This window comes from Pseudopodoces humilis, chromosome 4 (assembly GCF_049639895.1).
Source record: "Pseudopodoces humilis isolate 2021_Gansu_Grassland_sample_001 chromosome 4, ASM4963989v1, whole genome shotgun sequence".
In the NCBI taxonomy this organism is placed as follows: domain Eukaryota; kingdom Metazoa; phylum Chordata; class Aves; order Passeriformes; family Paridae; genus Pseudopodoces; species Pseudopodoces humilis.
In genome coordinates this window covers 52,499,618-52,519,934 of record NC_142203.1, presented here as the reverse complement: position 1 = coordinate 52,519,934, position 20,317 = coordinate 52,499,618, and the positions used below count along the sequence as shown (strand labels likewise).

At 39.4% G+C, this 20,317-nt stretch overlaps 1 protein-coding gene across 16 annotated transcripts in view; it reads right to left on the bottom strand.

The window, feature by feature from the left end:
• ARHGEF28 (Rho guanine nucleotide exchange factor 28) overlaps positions 1–20,317 on the bottom strand; it is a 110,956-nt gene that overhangs the window by 22,471 nt on the left and 68,168 nt on the right. For 15 of the 16 annotated variants that reach the window (XM_088054290.1, XM_088054292.1, XM_088054291.1 and 12 more), the window contains 18 exons: positions 19,944–20,076; positions 19,532–19,587; positions 17,797–17,848; positions 16,955–17,099; positions 16,734–16,855; positions 15,692–15,832; positions 14,974–15,224; positions 13,926–14,048; positions 13,417–13,534; positions 12,276–12,530; positions 11,288–11,364; positions 10,433–10,611; positions 9,688–9,782; positions 8,628–8,810; positions 5,957–6,088; positions 5,329–5,414; positions 1,897–1,935; positions 1,760–1,807 (listed from right to left, as the gene is read on the bottom strand). In XM_088054290.1, coding sequence (XP_087910416.1) covers positions 1,760–1,807; positions 1,897–1,935; positions 5,329–5,414; positions 5,957–6,088; positions 8,628–8,810; positions 9,688–9,782; positions 10,433–10,611; positions 11,288–11,364; positions 12,276–12,530; positions 13,417–13,534; positions 13,926–14,048; positions 14,974–15,224; positions 15,692–15,832; positions 16,734–16,855; positions 16,955–17,099; positions 17,797–17,848; positions 19,532–19,587; positions 19,944–20,076 — 2,235 coding nt within the window. The remainder of the gene's footprint in view (positions 1–1,759; positions 1,808–1,896; positions 1,936–5,328; positions 5,415–5,956; positions 6,089–8,627; positions 8,811–9,687; positions 9,783–10,432; positions 10,612–11,287; positions 11,365–12,275; positions 12,531–13,416; positions 13,535–13,925; positions 14,049–14,973; positions 15,225–15,691; positions 15,833–16,733; positions 16,856–16,954; positions 17,100–17,796; positions 17,849–19,531; positions 19,588–19,943; positions 20,077–20,317) is intronic. The other variant, XM_014252385.2, reaches the window with a different exon arrangement.

The following is a 20,317-nucleotide window of genomic DNA, read 5'->3' as shown; positions in this document are numbered from 1 at the left end:
CACAAATGTTTAAATGCCAGCATTAATCCATTTCTGTGTTTTTTACATGGGATCATGATATAAAAATGCTTCAACTTTTTTGGGAGGTTATTCTTCAAACAAATAGAGAAAATCCTGTGATAATGCCTTTATATAGAAGTATTTCTAAAATAAAACTCAACTCTTTTTGAGCACTTTTAACAAAGGTTGTGGTTTACACTTAGTATTATTATACATGTTTATGTTACAGCTGTGCATATGCACTTCAATTACAGCTGAGGTCCTGTTCTGTCAGAGGATGTAAAGACACACAGGAAAAATGATATTTCATGGTTGAAAAGAGCAATAAAGCATTGGGAATGCTATACTCACCCAAGTATTCCTAACACAGCTGTGACTGATACACATAAAAGTGTACTGTTTCCAGCAGAGTTGACTCTGACTTTAAGGCTCTCCTTGCTAACCTTGGAACATTGCAATCCAACTAACATCAGTCCTAGAGGCACCTGCCAACACAGCCATGTCACCAGGATGGTACCACTGCATGCACCTGACCAAGGCATCAGTGCAAGCATAAACCTGCAGTATAGTGATGGTTTCAGGTTTGATGTTCCTATTTTACAGCCGAGAGCTCTGTATTCCATCCTTCATGAGAATGTTGTGACATTGTTTGCATTAAAGGTTGTGACATCCTCCAATAACACAAAAACAAATAGTTGGGATTAAGAAGAAAGGAAAGCAAGAAAACCCTAGATCTGCTGAGGCACTTCTTGCACTGTCTGTGTTCAAGAGCTGACATGGGAATCTATGTCAGCAGACATTCCCAGAGAATTCACATAGCCCCACTGTCCTGTGCTGTCCACCCCAGAAAGTTTTTTAGTCCATGCAATGTGCCATGTGCACTTTCCTTGGCTCTTCCTCCAGTATTGGGTCAATTCCAGTGATTTGTAAACAGGACAAGATCCTCTGCTTGTTTCTTAGCACCTGACTGCCCATTCATGGTCTGAGCCATTAAGGCATGATCCTAAACCTTATTTTACTCTCCGTATTTGTTTTTCAATTACTCAAAAAATTTTGCCAGAATTACAGGATTTTTGTTTTGCTTTTGCACTGCTTCAATGCACTTAACTTCTAAGCCCAGGGTTTCCAGGATTATTATGAAATATGCTAAGGTCAAAAATTAAGTATACTCAAATGAAACATTTAAAAATAGAATTATAAATCTGCAGCTAAATAAGGAGAAGTATGAAGTAAGAAGAAGTAAGCTAAGACATTCAAACTTAGCATAAAAGAAATTAACACTTCATACTAAGACCCTACAGAATATACAAAGTGAGGTTTAAGCATCTAAAATGGTCTGAGTTTGCTACCTGAGCTACCTGGCAAAGTTACTGCTTACTACAATCCAGGAGTGCAGTCTAATCAAAATACAATTTTTTTTTCCGTTTTTTGAACTATGATTTCAGAAATCTGTATGTGGAACGACATCAGTTCAAGTGGAGCCATTGTTTTGCGTTCCTGCTAGGTTTTTGGGCTGTACAGACATCCTCTTTTGGGAGGAGGGACTGATCTCTAAGCAAGTTAGTATTACTCAGTTCTTGAAAGAATCCTACCACTGATGTAGGATAAAACTATATTCTGTGGCAATTTATGCAACATTCGGTAGAGATCAGTATAATTAACATAATGTCTAAAAGTAGGACAACATGAAAACAAATCTTTTGAAGTAAATTATTAGGACAAATCAATTACTCTATGAAGTCAGTAGTGGAGTAGTCACCTGCATGCTGTATAAGAGACGGGTTAAGTTCTGGATCGCTTGTACAATCTAGAAAATAAAAGAAAAGAAATTTCAAAGGTTTGACCACTGTCAATGAAATAGTTACTAAATTCTGTCTGAGGTTTAAATTAACTCACCTCTGTCCCTGTAGATCCTGAAAAATGCATGCTTCCTCCCTAAGATAAACACAGGTAGCTTTAAAAAGCTGTTTTAAATTTTAAAATTGTATCATCTAGGCAATTTTTTTTTTAAACTAGTGTGACATATGGCTAGGAAATGTGTACTGAGACAACACTTTACATGGGCATATGAAAGAAGACAGAAACAACAATCTATGAAGACTAATTCATTAATAATGGAGTTTCCATAGAAATTATTAGAGATTCTGAACACAACTGTACAAATAAACTATTTCATCTGCAATTTTAATCCCTAGTGAGTAATGATACATAAAAAAGAAATTTCAATTCATTCTTTGTTTACTTGACAGTTTTGAAACACAGTAACCAGACTTCTGTATATACAGCACAGTGGGGTTTGATTACTTACAGTAGACTGGAACAGCATAAGACTCTTCAAAAACAGAGATAATAATGTACCAAGAAACTAACAAGAAGTCATGGTGGTGGATCAAAAAAATGCCTTAGGTGCCCTGGGAGATGCTGTGCCCAGTACACTCTACAAAAGGCACCAGCATGGTCACTGCTATCCTCTGCAGCAAGGCACAGCTGCTTCACACTTTCCATCTTGCTCCCTTTTCCTAAAAAGATCTCTAAATTTATGGGGTGAAGCTACCCATAATCCCTTCAGCATGAAGAATAGCTCCTCTGAGAAAGATAAGATGAAATGGTGGGGACTGTTTCAAACATAATCCCTTCTGAGACTATACTGAAAAGACTTCCTGTATGATTTTTCTCTTTTTTTTTTTTTTTTTTTTCCCAAAGAAGCAGAGGAGAGTTTGGGGAATATTTGTTTTCTCTCTGATTCTCTTAAGTTCTCTATTGAGTCTCATTTTCCACCACAGAGAGCAAAGCATCTGCTACATTTAGATGGAATAACTGAAAATGAAAATGAGAAAGACCAGCCCCCTAAACACAACCCAACACAGACACCCATGGGGCAAAGGGAGTACCAGCTGCATCATTTCCTCCACTACTCATGTGCTCATTATCTCTCTTCAGTATTTCCTTCCATTCCCCCTCCACATCTTCACCTCCTCCTCCTCACTGCATCCACAAGCCATAGAAAAGCTCAGCTCTGCTATGAAAGGAGAGGATTTTGCAGGGATGTCTCTGTGCAGCACAAGGATGAACTCAAGATAGCTTTGCTTTTCCTTAGCTGAATGATGCGCAGTGGGTAAGGAGGCAGCACAGGGCCAAGAGGGAGAGAAAGAAAGTAATGCTGGAAGGGTGAAGAAGTGTGTACAAAGGAGACCATGCACACTAAACAAGAGCAGCATTTCTTTCAGGTTTTTAAGCCCTTTTTAATTTGAAAACAGATGTGCACAGGGGTAACATTGGCTTGACCAAGAAGTTGTAAGTGGCCAGTCCCAGTGCCCACGGTCCCCTCACTGCAGCACCACTTGAGTGCTACGACATGAGGCTGAGGCAGGTTTAGCTGAGCTGGCACATACCCTGCTAGTCCAGCCAGGAATGAAGCAGTAATTTCAGGGGTTTGACTGTGCTGAAGGCCACCACCACCTCTCTGCCACTGTTCCTGATCACCTTGGTGCAGAGAGATGAGGATGGTCAGATTCCAGGGCAGGCTGCACTGTGCTTTGGACAATGCCCACAGAGATACACTTACAAGACAGGAGCAGGGGAGACAAGACGGGGATCACTTCTCACAGCTTCCCACTAAGGCCCCCTCACATTGCAGGGACAACACTTTTCCTTCCAGTTTCTAGTCAGCACCTAACCTCCAAGCTGGGAGATCTTGCCCCCCTGTCCAGCTCCTGTTTTCTCAAGCTAGTTGGGCTGAGTCAAGGGCTGGCACCCACAACCCTGGGACTGCACACCCACCTCCCTGGAAAGCCCTAGCTGTTCCTCTTTTCTTTGCTCGTTCTGCCACCTCCTGGTAAGTCTGATTCTGACATGGTATCAGAAGATGTGATATATGCCTTACCCAAAAATTAGGCCATAAATAATAGGATAATGACTGAGGTTGGAAGAGTTGGGTGCAGGTCCCCCCAACTTCATGAGTAGGCATAGCTTCAAAGTTAGAGGAGTTTGCCAAAGGCCTTCTCCACTCAAATCCAGGAAATCTCCAAGGGTAGAGATCCCCACAACCCTTTTGGTTGCTCATCCTTGCACTGAATTTTTTTTCCTTGTATACACTCAGAATTTTCCTTACTGCAACTCATAATCTTGGACACTCATCCTTTTGCTGTGCACCTCTGAGAAAAGCCCAGCTCTACCTTCTCTATAAGACCAATGGCAAAATTTCCACGTGGAACTAATGCCATTTTTAATGGGCTATATCTGAGCCCCTCTACCCTCTCCAGGTTCTATTCATCTTCACTTAGCTTCTCTGCTTCCTCACTGGGACTCTGTTTTCAAGCAATTTTTTTCCCCTCACATTCTTCCTCCTGCTCCTTTCTATCAGCAGTCTGATAAGTAAGATGATCTAGAGCTAAGCATAGGGTGAGGTTATAGATAAATTAGTGTATTTACAAGAGTATTCCCAATATAGAAAACAAGCAAACACGAGGTTTCAGGCACACAAGCCCTTTTTCAGATCTGATGCAAGGACAGTATGGTAATGCTAAACTTCTGAGCAAAGTTTTCTTTCCATTTCAAGCTCTGTATCTTGTATTCTTGTCTCTCCCCTTTATTCCTTTTGTGATTCTTATTCTCCACCTAAGAACTACACTATTTATGATTCACTTTATTTCCACACAGTAATTCATGTTGCTTACTCCAACACTCTGTTGCTACATAAAATTTGTCTCTCCTAGTTTTGTCCAGAACTAATTTTTGGTTCTGCTTTTCTCTCCAGATTTCCTTATCAGCCCTAGGACTACGCAAAATGGGCACTTTCTCTTCTATTCTCTAATAGAATATTCTCTCTCATTTTGTTTTGATTCAAAATTTTGAAGCAAGCCAGTGTAAAAACATCCATCATATCTTATGTGCTTGTTCTTAGGACAAAGTTCTTCCAATGCACAACTCTTCCTTGCATTAGCTGAGGACTCTGTCACTGCAGGAGACTTTCATCCTGTCAACAGGAGGAGGGAGTGGAGGGAATACCACTGTCAGCTCCACAGATATGCATCTACTGAATGATGACAGCAGAGACCCAGCCTCGTAAGAGGCCCATACAAATGGATTTAAAACAAACTGTTATTACCTGTTACTATAACTCACTGATCTTAAGCCTTGCAGGAAAATCATTCTGCACTTGGATTGTTTATGACTGCTTTTTAAAATTTTATTATTAAATGCAGTTACCTCTATTAGACTGAATTATACAGATCTGAGTGAAATTCCCCATAAAAATTTGAATAGCATGTGCATACACAGTGCCCAGACTGCTGTGTGCAATGCAGGAAGAAAAACTGGTTACAATACCTTATCCTCAAGATTGACACCTGCCATTTCCTTTTCAACACTGAGATCGATTTCTGTTGGTTCTTCAATTTCTTTTCTTTCTCCATCTAACAAACAAAGCCCCAAGAAAATGAAAAAAAAAGGTATCAAAGCATATCCTGACTAGAAAAACAATGAGCATGCTTTTTTACAGTTACTCAGAAAAAGTGATTTTTATCGTTTGTAGTTACATAATGGATCCTAGGCTGGGGAAAAACAAATTTGCAAGCCAGGATGGCACACATGGCAGAATCCAGTTCTTCTACCTTACACTATTTCATTTATGAAAGGCTGGAGATAAGTGTAACTATAACACTAAAAATGCTCTGTAGCAATGTTTTTTACACAACTTTATTCGCAATATTGTTGTGAGAAATTATTGCTACCCTTTGCAGCTGAAATTATTGGAATATCAATCGTAGTTTTCAAGCCTCCTAACAAAGGCGTTAACAAAGTTATATAAAAATTTACACTACCTGAGCATGTGCCCAAAGACAACTTTTATTACATTATTTTCTACTGATTTTGACCAAGGAGGCTTTCCAAAAAACCAGTTTGGAATCGATAATTTCAGCACTCTAAAGATATAAAGGCATCAAATTTTACTCACCACCCGGAACAGATTCTAGTATTTCATTGGCACAGAACCTATGCTTCACACTTAATTCCTCAGTACTTTCCTCTGGTGATCTGTCTGTTTCGCTCACTTGTGATGTTGTTATGGCCACATGGAAACTTTCAACTAGAGGAAAACACACATAATTACAGATGTCCCTTAAATAGTTCCTTAGTGCATAAATCAATGCCACTGAATTGATTGACCACGGAATAATTTGGCTTTTAAGAGACTTTCAGAGGTCGTCTAGTCCTATACTTCACTCAAACATGGTCAGTCTAAATTGTGTTGCTCAGAGCTTTGCACACACAAGCCTTTAAAGCCTCCGAAGACGGAAACTTCAAAGTCTCCCTGAGAAAACTGTTCCTCTTTTTTAACACTCCCACGATATTTAATTTTTCATTTCAGTTAGTTGGAATTGCCTGCATTTCACCACAGGACTATTGTCTCTTGCCCATGTGTTCTTTTATTGTCATGCCCCTCTGCAAGAAATCTGGCTTCTCTATATCCTCCCATTAAGCTCTTGTGGACAGTAATGAGACCCCACCAAGCCAGCTAGCTCAGCTTCTCTTCAGAGGTTGTGTCCTCCAGCCTGATGCCTTTCACTGGATTTCCTCTACTCTGTCAATGCCTCTCTTGCCTAGGAGAAGTGCAGCATTTGTCATAGCAGTCCAGATAGGACTCACCAAGGTTAAGTACAGGAAGAATCACCTCCCTCAACTTGCTGGCAACTCTCCTCCTACTGCAGCAGCCCAGGAAGCAGTTGGCCATCTTTGCCACAAGGGGAACAGCTGCCTCATGGTCAACCTGCTGTCAAGTAGGACTCCCAGGTCCACTTCCACAAAGGTGTTTTCTACCTAATCAGCGTCCAGCCTGTACCAACACATGGGATTACATCTTCTGAGATGCATTTCTCTTTGTCAAATATCTAGGTGTTCCTCTTAGCCCATTTTCCCTATTTATAGAGGTCTCTCCGGCTCACTGAATGCTCCACCTCATTCGATGACAGCTATGAGCTTGCTAAGAGTGTACTCGATCCCAAGGTTAACTGCATTGATAAAAATGTTGAACACTAGTGGTCTCAGGATACACCTCTAAGAGAATCCCCTAATAACATGATACCAACTGGATGTCATATGACTGTCCCGTTCAGCCCAGCAGTCCAGCCTGTCTTCCACCCAGTTAAGCAGTTTACATCAATTAGATGCAACATTACATAAGAACACTACAGCCAGTGCAAACAGTGTTGAAGGTCTGAAAGACTGGTAACCAAGGTAACCAACATGGACTCTTCTGTCACCATAAAACCTGTCAGGTTATTCAGACACAACTTGACCTAATTAATCTGTGACAGCTGTTCCAAATCATCTTCCTGTCTTTCAGGCTCCTGGAAATGTCTTCCAGGAGGATTATCTCAGAGATGCTGGTGAGACTGACTGTTTTTCAGTTCTGTATGTAGTCCCTCTTGGAGTGCAAGTCTTACTTTCTTCATGTCATCAGGAACCTCTCCTGATCACTGTGACTTTCAAAGTTGACAGAAAACAGCCTCACAGTGACATTGGCCAGCTTGCTGAGCAGCCTTGGATTTATCCCATCTCATCTCACGGATTTGTGTATATCTAATTTGCTTAAGCACTATGTAATTCTGTCCTTCTCTACAATCTTCTACATCTGAGCAATGCTTTATTCCCTAATTCTGCTATTAGCTCAAGGACTTAGTATTTCCATCCCGGAAAATGATCCCCACAAATTGTCTACAATGTAAACAAAGTGTTGTGGAGTCCTGAAATCCAAGACATCATCAACATCAACAACAGCATGAGAGAAAGTGAAAAATAAAGAAATGGCCAGAATAAGGTGTGTGATAAATTTAGGCTTCCATTTTAAGTATTTTTTGTTCCATCACCAACTTACACTGCCCTACAAAAGTTTAATCAATTTTACCAATAAAATGCTCTTTGACTTTATGATGATGATGAAGACCAAGCTCCACTGCTTTATAGGTTGAAATGTTGTTAGTAGCACACAGTTCTCAATTTAATTGACGTGAAAATCAGGACTCAGTTTACCAGGGTTCTTTTCCACTGAGTTTAGGAGAAGTTTAGTTGAGTTTCCAGCTAGGCAAGGTATCTACAAATACCATTCCCTTCCTTCTCGGTAGGACAACACTGTAGATGGTGCAGCCATCTACCAACTCCCTCTGTTACAGCAGGCAGAAAAAACAGAGATCCTACATCAATTCTGGCAGGTGTTTCTCGGTAGAAATTAGATTTGTTCCGTATGTGATCATACAGGATTCTGATCTGACACCAAAATTATCCAAGGTAGGTGAAGGTTGGGGACCAGGTGCAATATCATACTGCAACTCCTGCTGTGCTTCACAGAGCTGTAAGGACAGCTAACAACCTAGCACCATGCCCCTGCCTGCATATATTTGATGCTATGCCCTAAACATATTCATTATTTTACAATCTGGCAGGTACCATCTCCTTTATCTGACAAAAATAAACATGACTGATTTTTCTTCTATGCCCTTTGCTAGTTTTTGACACTGTCACTTCTTGAGACTTGACAGAATTGCAACATAAGGCAACATGGCACTTGGTTACTTAAAACATCTGCCCATGTGCAGAGCCACCAATCCACTCTTCCCATGCAAACTCACCTTCTCTGAGTGCTGCTGCCAGCAGTGATGCGGCCTGTGGAGTTTCTCCAGAATCGGGTTTGATAAGTAGGTGAGGTTCCACATGGACGTCTTTAAACCCACACAAATCTCCCAGTTCTGCATAGATACGCAACTTTTCTTCTAAATAATTGCAGATTTGCTGGTCCTGGTTACTCAGTGATTCTGTCAACCAAAATTGAACAGTGTAAAAATAAAAAATGTATTATCATTTTTTATGCTGCGGGGAAAGCACATTCCCCATTCATCTTTCTAATATTTATGCCATGTAGAAAGTGCTAATTCAAGTTAAGTGGCCAGGACCTAAATTTATCTAAGTTCATCCTACAGTCTGTCCAAATGAAAGCTCACACACATCTTGGCAGAGCCTAGGCCAAAGCCCTACCCTGATGAGGTGGCTTTGGCTGCCCTCTCTGGCCCTTATTACTCCTGCTGCACTCACAATAACACATCAGTTCTATTTCCTAGAAAAGCAGTTGGCTCGTGTGTGCTAACAATTCAGGGCTTCAACATCAAACACCTACTTTCAGCAGAGGATAATCGTCCCTGTGGCTTTCAATAGGACAGATGTTGCTGCAATTTCTCTCCTCACAGCAGTATAAAGATGTGGGAGTTAGGTGTAGGGGCATTGAGGAAATAGAATTTATCCTTATTATCTATATTTGCAGATAAAAATGACAGCAGCAAAAGACAAAGTGCCATAAACAAGCACAGAGCCACACAACTTTGAAGATTCAAGGCATTTTCACAAACCAGAACTACCTGGTCCTGATGATAACCTGTGAAATTCAGTGTTTGTTTTGAAAACATCCATTTTTATTTTTCTTTTTTGGTTATAGTAATGTAGCAAAAACACTAAAGTGTTTGGAAAAAAACATGCTTTTCTTTCACATTACACCATCAGACAGCCCCATCTGTCTCTGCTGTGACTCTGCCTGCTGAGCCACTTTGAATGCACCAGCCAGAATGGGTGTACAGCCACTAATTCATCCTGAATTCTCAGGATGCTGGAACTCTCAGAGCAACAGGAAAGGTACCACACCTTGATATTTCTGAATTCTGTATGCCTTGGCCTCAGCAATACGTCTGTCCTCATCAGATTCAATCATTTTTACTTCTTCTTCTTCTTCTGGACAACTTCAAAGATGAAAGGCAACGGTGGATAAAGCAAAATCTGCACATCATCTATTCATCTTCAATACAATGTCATATTCACAATAAACAGAATACAACACCAGCACCTTTTGCAACAATCCAGAAGCATGCCATTTGTCTGCCTCTTTAAGAAGCAGTAAGTGGACGTCAAGCAGACCTTTTTACTCTGGTAAGGCCGCACTGTGCAGCATGAGAGTGGCTGGGGCATACACACAGGTCTGCTGTCCCAAGCATAAGCTTGGGTCCCATCAGTAGCAATGTTTTCCCCACCATTCTTAATGAGCTGACACCAAGATAACAGGCATGATTTGTGATTTCCTCAAAATGGTGGTATGGACTCTGAAAGGCAGCCAGTGCCAAAGGCAAAGGTGAGGGAAGACTGGTACAATGGCTGTGTAAGGACGTCTAATGAGAAACAGAACTGGTCTGCTGATTCCGTGGGAAACCAGGAGGAATATGGGAAGTGTGGCAGGAGTGATGAGGAGGCTTTGCCACCTTGAGCTCAGAGGAAAACCAAACTCACAGATGGACCCAGTGCTATGCAGAACAAAGAACATGCTGCCATGAATATCCAACCAACTTCTCATCTCCTTTGGACTACCAGCATGAAAACCAAATCCCTTTTTCTCTACCTTTCCACTGCCTCTTGAATATGCCTCATCCAGTTGTTACGTTCTTCTTTGGAGCTGGTATGGATCTCATACATCTCAGGTCCTGCAGATGAAGCACTAATCAGAAACATGCCCCTTTCTTCATTGGCTACCTCTCTTACTATGAGCTTCTGAAGGGAGATGACTGAAGGCTTCTGGTCCTGGAGGAAACAGTCAAAGCACATGCATAATAAATTACTTTCTTATAAAACACCACAGTCTAGAAGGAACACAATTTTTCAATTCACTGAATTAACACTGGTAGTTATACTAGTCCTGGTATAGTCAGACTACTGAAAGTTTTGAGTAATCAGACATCGTTTTAAACTATTCTTTAAAATATGTTGCACTGTCAATGAACAAATTAAGCACTAGATATGTGCTGAAAAGAAAATCTCAGAGGTTCAATGATACTGAGACACAATATTCATATAATGTTTATATTTATATAATTTAGGAACTTAATTCATATCTTTTATATGTGTTTACAACTACATTTTCAGTAACAATTGCTCTTCTGTTTGTTTTATGTAACAAAAAATTAAAATTTATATTGGACAACTGAAAGAGCCTGCATTACTTCCCATCTTCACAGCCATGTAAAGTACAACATAAAGAGATAATTCTGTTATTTTTATCCTTCTCCATAAAAGAAATATTTATTTTTGAAAACAAATTTTATTTTCTATATACTGACATACTACAGTTCTGAACACAATACCAGAATTTAAGAAAAGAAAAAGTTATGTGGGAATGTGCTGTATAAGGACCTAATTTTTGAGAAATATACAAATAAATGTGCAATGTGTGTGTTTAAATATCTGATAATATACTCACAACAGCGGCAAAGATGTATTTTTGATCCTTTTCTTGTAAGAACAGTAGTACATCTGTTAGAAGCAGAGCTAAGATGTCTTAAAATGAGAAAAGGAAAATAATGGCTTTTAATTAAAACTGCAATCAGTGTTAAATTCTTATTTTATCTTTATAAAGGGAGAAGCCCTGGGAAGAAATATCTCATAGAATCCTACAGTAAACTAAACAGGAAATGTCTGAATTAGCCCACAGTCTGCATGAAGCACTTGCACATCCCTTCTTTGTATCTCCCAGGAAAGCACCATGTATCTCTCCAGCACCATGCTGGAGCACAGGCCCAGGGAAAGAACAAATCCTTGCACCAATGGCAGTACAGCTTTCCTAAGCCATTCACCTGGCAAAGACTACCTCACATAACCTTGCTTTGTCCATGCTGTAAAATACACTCACAGCACAGTATTACACTGGTAAAAGCATTTCTAGAATAAGGATCATCAGACAGCTTTATAAAGTTGTACAGCAAGTACTAGTACACTCCAAAAAACCCCAATCCCCAACATGATCAGCACCAAAAATGAAAATCTGAGCTTGCATGTAAAAATTGTGCTCCAGTCAAATGTGGCCTCAGAATTTCTTTTCTACTAGGGATGTCTCATCATCACTGAGTTGTTAATGAGCTATTTTCAGTGGCAAATAATGTGAACAATTAAAATGTACAAGTGAAAACACTGTATTACAAAACAAAATTGAAAACAAAAAACTAGAAGGAGGGGACTGGAAGAAGAAATGCAGATGGCATTGTATGCGAACTTGTGTTCCCGCACAGATTACTCACAAACCATGGCAACTTCTGGAACTGACCATCCAGAAATTAGTGGGACATTTGCAGTACCATTACCTCAGACATTCTTAATTGCAACATAGCACAAGAAAGTATTTTTACTCTTTAACTAGTCTTTGAATGTTATTTGCATAAGACTTAAAGGACTTCACTGCTCAGATGAAATACCTTTGAACCGACCAGTGGCTGTCTTCCAATACGCTAAACCTTCATGTAGAAGTATCCTCTCTTTCCTCATCAAGTCTTGCTTCCTAAAAATGTGGCCATTTTTCAGCTTTGTATAAGTTTTGTTTTCAGTTCTGCTGAGAATTTTCAGTAGCTTTTGCTTTTTCTCATACTCATTCACTTTCAAATCTACTGCTGCTATTACATCCTTAATTAGATGAAGGGCTTTGCACAGGTCTTTATGCTCTTCTGTTCCTTCTGTATGAAACGAAAAATAAACAACATGACACTAGTCAGCATATTCAAAGAGAAGATATAAATCCTTCCTTTCTGGAAACAATCAGCAAGATGCAAAGCTTAAATTGATAAATTTGTTCATTTAAGTTGAACCTTGCAACCATCTTACTAGAATTATTAGAGGCATATACCTTTGTTTGGCTCATCTATTAAAAGATGACCTGTGCCTCAGATTTATTCATTAGCCAAAACAACACATTGAATAGTTTCTGACATATTTATGAAGTGCAAGCACTTAAAAAAAAAATTGAGGCTAAGTAAATCACATAGCATATTATTTTTCTGGCTAAGCAAAAAAACCCTTGAAACAGGACTGCAAGTAGAAAGGATTTGCATTGCATATGCAACTTTCTACAATGCTCATTTACTGCCTGTTTGGGGGGCAATATCTGTAAGTTAATAGCAATTGTAAAATTTTCTACTAAGTTCCAGAGAGGGCTTTCAAGCTTTGCCTGAAAAAACAGAGAGTAATTTACAAAATATTTGCCTATCCCAACTTAGAAAAGACTTCTCCAGAATTAATTCCAAAGGTACAGGTGTGTATCTGAGCTAGTTCACATACTTTAGTCAAGGTCTTTTCCTGAAATAAGTATGCTCTTCTGGACTTCTATGGCCTACCTGGGTGGAATATCAGAAATCTGCACAACCCAGCCTTGACAAGGCCTATATAGACCAGACAGCCCTGTTTAGGTGACAATTGCCTGAACAGTAGATATTCATGTTGCTCTGGTTGTATCTCAACAGAGCAATGAATTTAATCTTTTTTGATACTATACCTGTGCAAATTCCTTACATTAGAAACGTGCTAGGATTTTAGACATGAAGCAACACTTCAGCTTTTATTCACCTTTTGAGTATTGCAATATCCTTTCAACCAGAACAGGGTATTTGGTGATTCGCTGGGTGACGAGCAAAATGCATTCAGGGATTCCTCGGCGACGTGCCAATAGGTTATTATTTCTCAGCTGCACAGATACAAATATATAGCTTAAGTAGTAAATGCATATTAAACCACCAATTGACTAATAAGAAATATGATCTAAAAGCATTAGAATAAGTTAAAACAAATGCTGGGTAATCTGAACCATCCCCAAGGAACAGTTGCTCTGCTGAGGGATGAGGCGTATTGCAATGGGAACATGTGTGTAATACACACTGGATGCCAAAGCACTCTAAAATTTGAAAGAAAGCTGTGATTTATCAGCTCACTAGTTAAGAAGGAAAAACTTTTGCCATTTTTATTAGCTATTAAAAGTGAGTTACCGAATATAATTCCAACCCTAAATCTAAGTCATCGCTATGTACCTTTTTCCTGAGCATTTTATCAATAGTGTTCATGATTCCACATTCACTTACTTTAATAAAATTCTGGAACTTCTTGTTTTGTTGCAGCTCTTTGAAGAGATTAACAGCTTCTTTCTGATGGCTACAAAACTCTCCATATATTTTCTCCATTTTAGTTGCATTTTCTTCTGAAAACTGAAGAATTTAATAAGTGAGTTGTGCTCAACATTCTATCTGACAGGAAGGTGTATACCTTTAACCAGTGGATTTTGTACCAGTAGGGAACTTTTATATTACTGGTTTATCAAGTTCTCTGAATTTCACTAACAAGGTCTGTTACTACAGAACGAAAATAGGCTAGGTGTTTTTAGGAGCAGGAAGAGGAACATAGGCTGTAGAGAGCACAAGCAACATCCACTGTAGTCTTGCCAGTAACTGCTAGAACATTATAACAGCATTTCCTTCACCTCTTTGCAAACACAACCCTCTGAGGCTCGTTTACTTTTGTCTGATCTTCACATTGCTTCTAGACAAGGTAACAGCTCAGCTCTTTTTTTCAGTGGAGTGAAAACAGACTGACCAAAGATGAAAGGCTACATCTCCCTTTCACAAGGAGCTGAATTGTGAATGCCAAGACATCAGTTAGCTATTCCTCAGCCACAGGAAACACCTTGCAACAACCCCTTCCCTAGTGAGCAGTATCCTGGGATGCAACAGGCCGGATCACAACAAGAAATTAATGGGTAGTTTCTTTTCCATCGTCACAGTTCCTCGCATCTCTACTCAGCTGATAAAAAAGTGAATCCATTGCTTCCATTTTTTGCAGTCCATAGCATGCCAGTAGCCTTCTACTGCAAACATGACCAAGTTCATTGCTTTCCTTGTCGCTCATACTGCCTAGAGAGAAGTCTACCCCAAGTTCATCACAGTTACCTGACAATAACAATATTTTTTCACATTGCTATTTCATCCTGAAATAATCAGGGGAGGGAGGACAGGTTTTGAATCTTTTTGAGGCAACCATAATTATCGTTTTGCCCACAGAAGTTTCAGAATAAAAAAAAATGTTTAAATTTGGAACCCTGAGCACTTAAAGGATTACCAGAACTGATGCTTCTACCTGCTGCACAAGGATGTCTCCAATTCTGCTGATGACAAAATTACGCTCACTCCCTGCCTCACATGATTCTTGCCGTCTGTCCTTCATTCTGCAGAAGAATTGCCTGTGCATTTCCAGTAGCTCATCTAAGCAGGGGAATAGTCTGTCCACCATGCTGCGTTCAAGCTGCAGTTCTTCCTTCATCCCTTTCCTGAATATTTCAGACATAATGAACAGGGTATGGATGTGATGTACTTCTGTTTGCATCAGCTCTGCAGTATAAAAGAAAAGAGCATAGCGTAGTAATCCCCTGAATATTTTGCACACCTTCTAAGATGGACTTTAGTCTATTAAATATGCAATCATAATTCCTTTTTCTGTATGAGGCTCAAACCTAATAGATTATGTCAGTAAGAATACTTAATTTATCTGGCTCTGACACAACTCTCCCTGAATTCCACTGAACAAGCTGTGGTTTTAATTGCTTGAGCTGGGGATTGGATGAGGCCCCTTCCAATTTCAACCATCCTGTGAACAGGCTAGGCATGTCTCTGGTAGCTGCTACTATCCATTTCCTTAGTTCTAGGAGACATTGCAACTTGTAATAAAAATGTTCTTTGAACCTTCTTGTTGTTTGGAGTTGAAGCATTCAGTTTTCTGGATATAAAGCATGAAGGTTCCCTCTCTATTTGATGCACCAAATTGTGTTTAAACCTACACACAGCTTTGAAATACTGACCAAATATGACATCCTGCCGCTTGACGACATCCTTTTCTTGCTTGCTACAGAACATCGGATCCACAACAAGACTCCAGGACTCTGCCTCAAACTCTTCTGCATCTGTGCAGAGATCAGTCCACTGAGACAAATCCACATCATCTATGACAAAATTTATATTTCTTTAACACCACACATATAAAGAGCAAGGGAAGTCCCTTGGCACATGCAGATCTACTCATATAGTAAGGGGAGCACATCACAGAGATGAACTATAGGCAAGAGTTCTGCAAAGAAGTCTGGCATCGTCTGGAAGAAAGCTGGCACTGTCTTTGCTACTACTGTGAAATTTGCCAGATGTCAATATTATTACCAAAGTGTTGAGTTGTTTTTGTGACAGAAGGGGAGGAGAATAGGAAAAAAACACTCCTCTTTCCTCAGATTAAATCCTTTTGTAACTCTTTGCTTGAAGAAATCTTTGAAAATCTAAAAATAATATTCAACATTTCAAGTATCAGATGACCAGTGATTGGTATGTGCACCATTCTACGTGAGTGAATGCCCTTCAGCTTTCAAATTCAGTCTCACACCTAGCTACAGAAAAAAATCTATTTCTATTTGCTTCATAAGGCCATAAACACACAGCTCACCAGTAGGAGTTCAGAATTTGGGCTACTGAGGAATACAAGTGTTGCAGGTTTACAGTTTGCAGTGGACACTGTCAACAGAGTCAACCAGATGAGTGTAAAAGAAAAGTGTATTACTGTTCTGCTTCTGCAAGGATGCAAAGTACATTTATCCCCGTTACTTTAAAGTGGTAACGACATACTAAAATATTCTGAAAAGTTATAGAATAGATAGTTACAAGGAAGAAAGGAAAAGTTCTCTTTTAAGAATAATGTGTTTGATTTCATCGTTTTAATAAGGGATACAATTGTAATTTTTAAAAACAAGTGCTATTCTTAGAGAAGATGAAGTATCTTCCAAAATCAGCTAAGGAGGTTATCTGGCTCTCACTTTCCAATACCAACTATAAGATGCAACATCTGTACAATATTCTCACCTTCCATCATAAAAGCATCCATTGAAGAAAAGGTCTGTAATGCGTGTAACATCTCTTCAGACTGTGACTTGGACTTCCAGCTGCCAGTCTCAGAGTCTTGTTCAGAAAATTGTGTCACTCTTCTACAGCAGAAATAAAAAAAAATACCATATTTATTTAACTGTTTAAATTTTCCTAGAAATGCTGAAGGATGTATTTAGCGTAGCCCATTGGCTTTCTACCTTTCCAAACCAGCACCAGGGACACTTTTGGACAAGAGGTAGGGTGGTAAGGCTTCTCTCTTTCCAGAAGATAGAGCAATAGGCACAGAGAAAGAAGGATGCACTGGGCATAGCACCATCTGTGAAATGTCTCCAGGCAGGGAATCTGTGAGGCAAAGCACAACACAACATTTTGACAAACAATGAGTTTGTTTGACAGAGTATGTCATCAACAGCACACTGACACTGAGAAATGGTATCTGGTGCTCATATTGACCTACACCAAGCATCAAGGACGTCCACTTGCCAAAGTACATGACCTTGGCACAAGGCTCTCTCACAGATAATAATATTTTAATAAATATTACAACATTAATTACCATATTAATTATTTTATTATAATATATTGAATTATAATACATAATAATACAATAATGTATAATATTATAATAAATAATATTAAATTATGATAATAAATAATAATAATTTTTATTTATAAAATAAGCCTGTAGGCAATGGAGAATAGCCCCAGAGTGGCTATCATTTGATAAGAAAATAATCTCAAATCATACACCCTCTGTAGGTGTGCAAATTCTTGTGCACAAGAGAAATGACATAGAAGAACTGACTATTTTTTTTTTTTTCACTGAAAATATAGTAAATTCACACTCATTTTAGTAGAGGATGAGTTTATTCAACAGTGATCTCTCAAAAAATTCCATTATATTAGAGACACACACCCTTTCTTACAGATCCTGAAACAAAAATTAAAAACAGAAATGACATGAGAAAGTTCATGCTGTCAGTCCCATGATTTTTAATCAAGGCCTACCTTAGAAATGCTAGGTTTATACCTAACTTACTTGTTACACCAACTTGGAGCTTGCTTTTATTATGGGATTTCTCCTGGGATTTCTGAAAAAAGAAGAATTTTTTTAAATCACATAGCTGATAATATACTTAACAGCAAGTCAGTAACTCATTCACATATACCATCACACAAAGGGCTACATGGAAGTGGTCCTTAATTATGGTACTAATTCCTTCCAATAACCAATTTTATTAGTTACTGATCGATAATAATATTCAAAGTAGCTTACTATTTGTACTACAATACAAAACTATTCATTCTAAGCAGACTGAGTTACAACATTCTACTTTCTCTATATGAGTATCGCCTGCAAGGGCTGCAAGAAAAGTGCACATTCAGGGTTTTGTACTCAAATAAGTTCAAAGCATTTGTATTAGTACACTATCTGAAGCATGGGTACCAGAGGCAGAACCACTCCCCCTTCCAAAGTGGGCTTTGCAAAAGTAAAAAATCTGTACCAAAATCTTGCTCTGCTAAGGCATATATTTCAGGTGGGTCAGTGAACATTTCCTGCACTTCACTCTTGCTGAGATGAGTTGGGGGCTCTTGTCTCCTCTTGCAAATAACCCATTATCCCCAAGAACCAAAGCTGTCAGTTCAGCAGTCTTAATGTCTAAAGTTTCCCAGAAATTAGTGCAAGACCTTGACGTGAAAATTATAAACAAAATGAAACACACTTGATTTATGTACAGTTTAAGGCTTGTTTATGCTAAAGAATCAGTATGGGATCATGATCTCCTTGGAAGCCACCATGTTGCAAAACCCAGCTACACCAGAACGACACGCTCCACTAATCTGAAAAATTACCTGCATCATTGTGGCACATATCTCTTCAAGCCCCATTTTATTTCTTGAGGGCAGTAGCCTTACACATCGGGTTTTCAAGATTATGTCTTTGTTACAATAACCTCACCATGCATGCATTCCTTCTTAACAGTTAAGGTAGTATCCATCAGCTCTGGTGCTGGTTTTGCCCTGCTCAGAAGCAGCTGAACACTAGGAGCAATTGCCTAGGTAGGCAGATATGGAGTCACCTCCTCCAGAGATTTTCCAGAATGGATGAAACAAACATCTGCCCAAATTGTTACCTAGAAGTGAGCCTGGCCAAGGGTGAGGACGTGGATGAAGTCACCTGCCAGAGCCTCTTCTACTGCTGCTCTCCATTATTCCAAATATATGGAATACCCCCCAGTACACAAGGGTTCTTTCTCTCCTGAGTTTGGAGAAACCTTTCTTTTCAATCTGTTCAGTAACCCTCAAGGTACACCATTTCACAATCTGAGCTTGCAACCCTTTAAAATATTAGGATATTAGGAAAAAGATCTTTATGGAAAGAGTGATAAAGTACTGGAATTGTCTGGCCAGGGAGATGGTGGAATCGCCATCCCTGGATGTATTAAAAAAAAGACTGGACGTGGCACTCAGTGCCATGGTTTAGTTGAGGCCTTAGGGGATGGGTTGGACTTGATGGTCTTGAAGGTCTCTTCCAAACCAGTGATTCTGTGAAAAATATAAATGCTTCTTGAAACTCATTTTTGACCCCCTACTAAAAATTGTTATGCAAGCGCAGTGTTTGTTGCTCACATTAGCCATTCTGACACCCTTGCAGCCCTTCACACACAGGCACTGGGTCTGGGCAGTCTCTGTGTATCTTGTGTTTTCCTTCATCATGTTTCTGGCCCCTTGGAAAGCAAGTATGCTCTAGTAAGATCAGTGTAGGAAGTTACCTTGGTGCACACAGGAGCACAGTCCTTGCAGCTTTTATGCACAATCACACTGCAATCTGAAAGAGAAGGTACATTTCAAAGCCTGGCACCAAACAGGGTCCCCAGTCTGCAGAAAATGTACTCTGAGGTTCCAGTTTTCCCTTTTTCAGGTTCATTTACTAAAGTAATCCTTAGGATTCTTTGATGTACAGATCCAGGCTAGAAGGAAGTTTCTGCATAAAGTGCTAGGGCTAGGAGATCGATGAGGTTCTTTCTGAATCTGTTACCTGCTGTCCTTCCTCCCCCTCCCTTGTCAACCTCAGCTCATTACATAAAGCAGGAACATCCAAATGTAGACAAGATTTCAAACAACACACTGAACCAGGATGTCAGAGCACTGTAAATTTACATGTAAAAGCCAGCAGCTACTTACAAGAACACTGCAGTGACTCCTTTCCTAGGAGGGCCTTTTCACAGACCATACATGGGATAACTCCTGGGAAAGTCCCATATGTAAAACTGTGCCTTGTTGGTTTCTCCTTATCTTTGGTATCTTTATTTTTTGTCTTCATCCCCCAGAACAGAGGCAGGAAAATAAATAAATAAACAAATACATAAATAAATAGGATAAAGCTATTAAATCTTAAAAACAATAAAATATTCCTTTATATGACCAAATTATTCTAGAATATTTAATAACTGTCTTGGAAGAGTTGCAACAGAATACTGCACTCTTACACCCAATACAGCTGAAGCCCTAAAATCATACAGGCATTGCTTTTACTGGCAGCTAGGCTTGGAAGCATT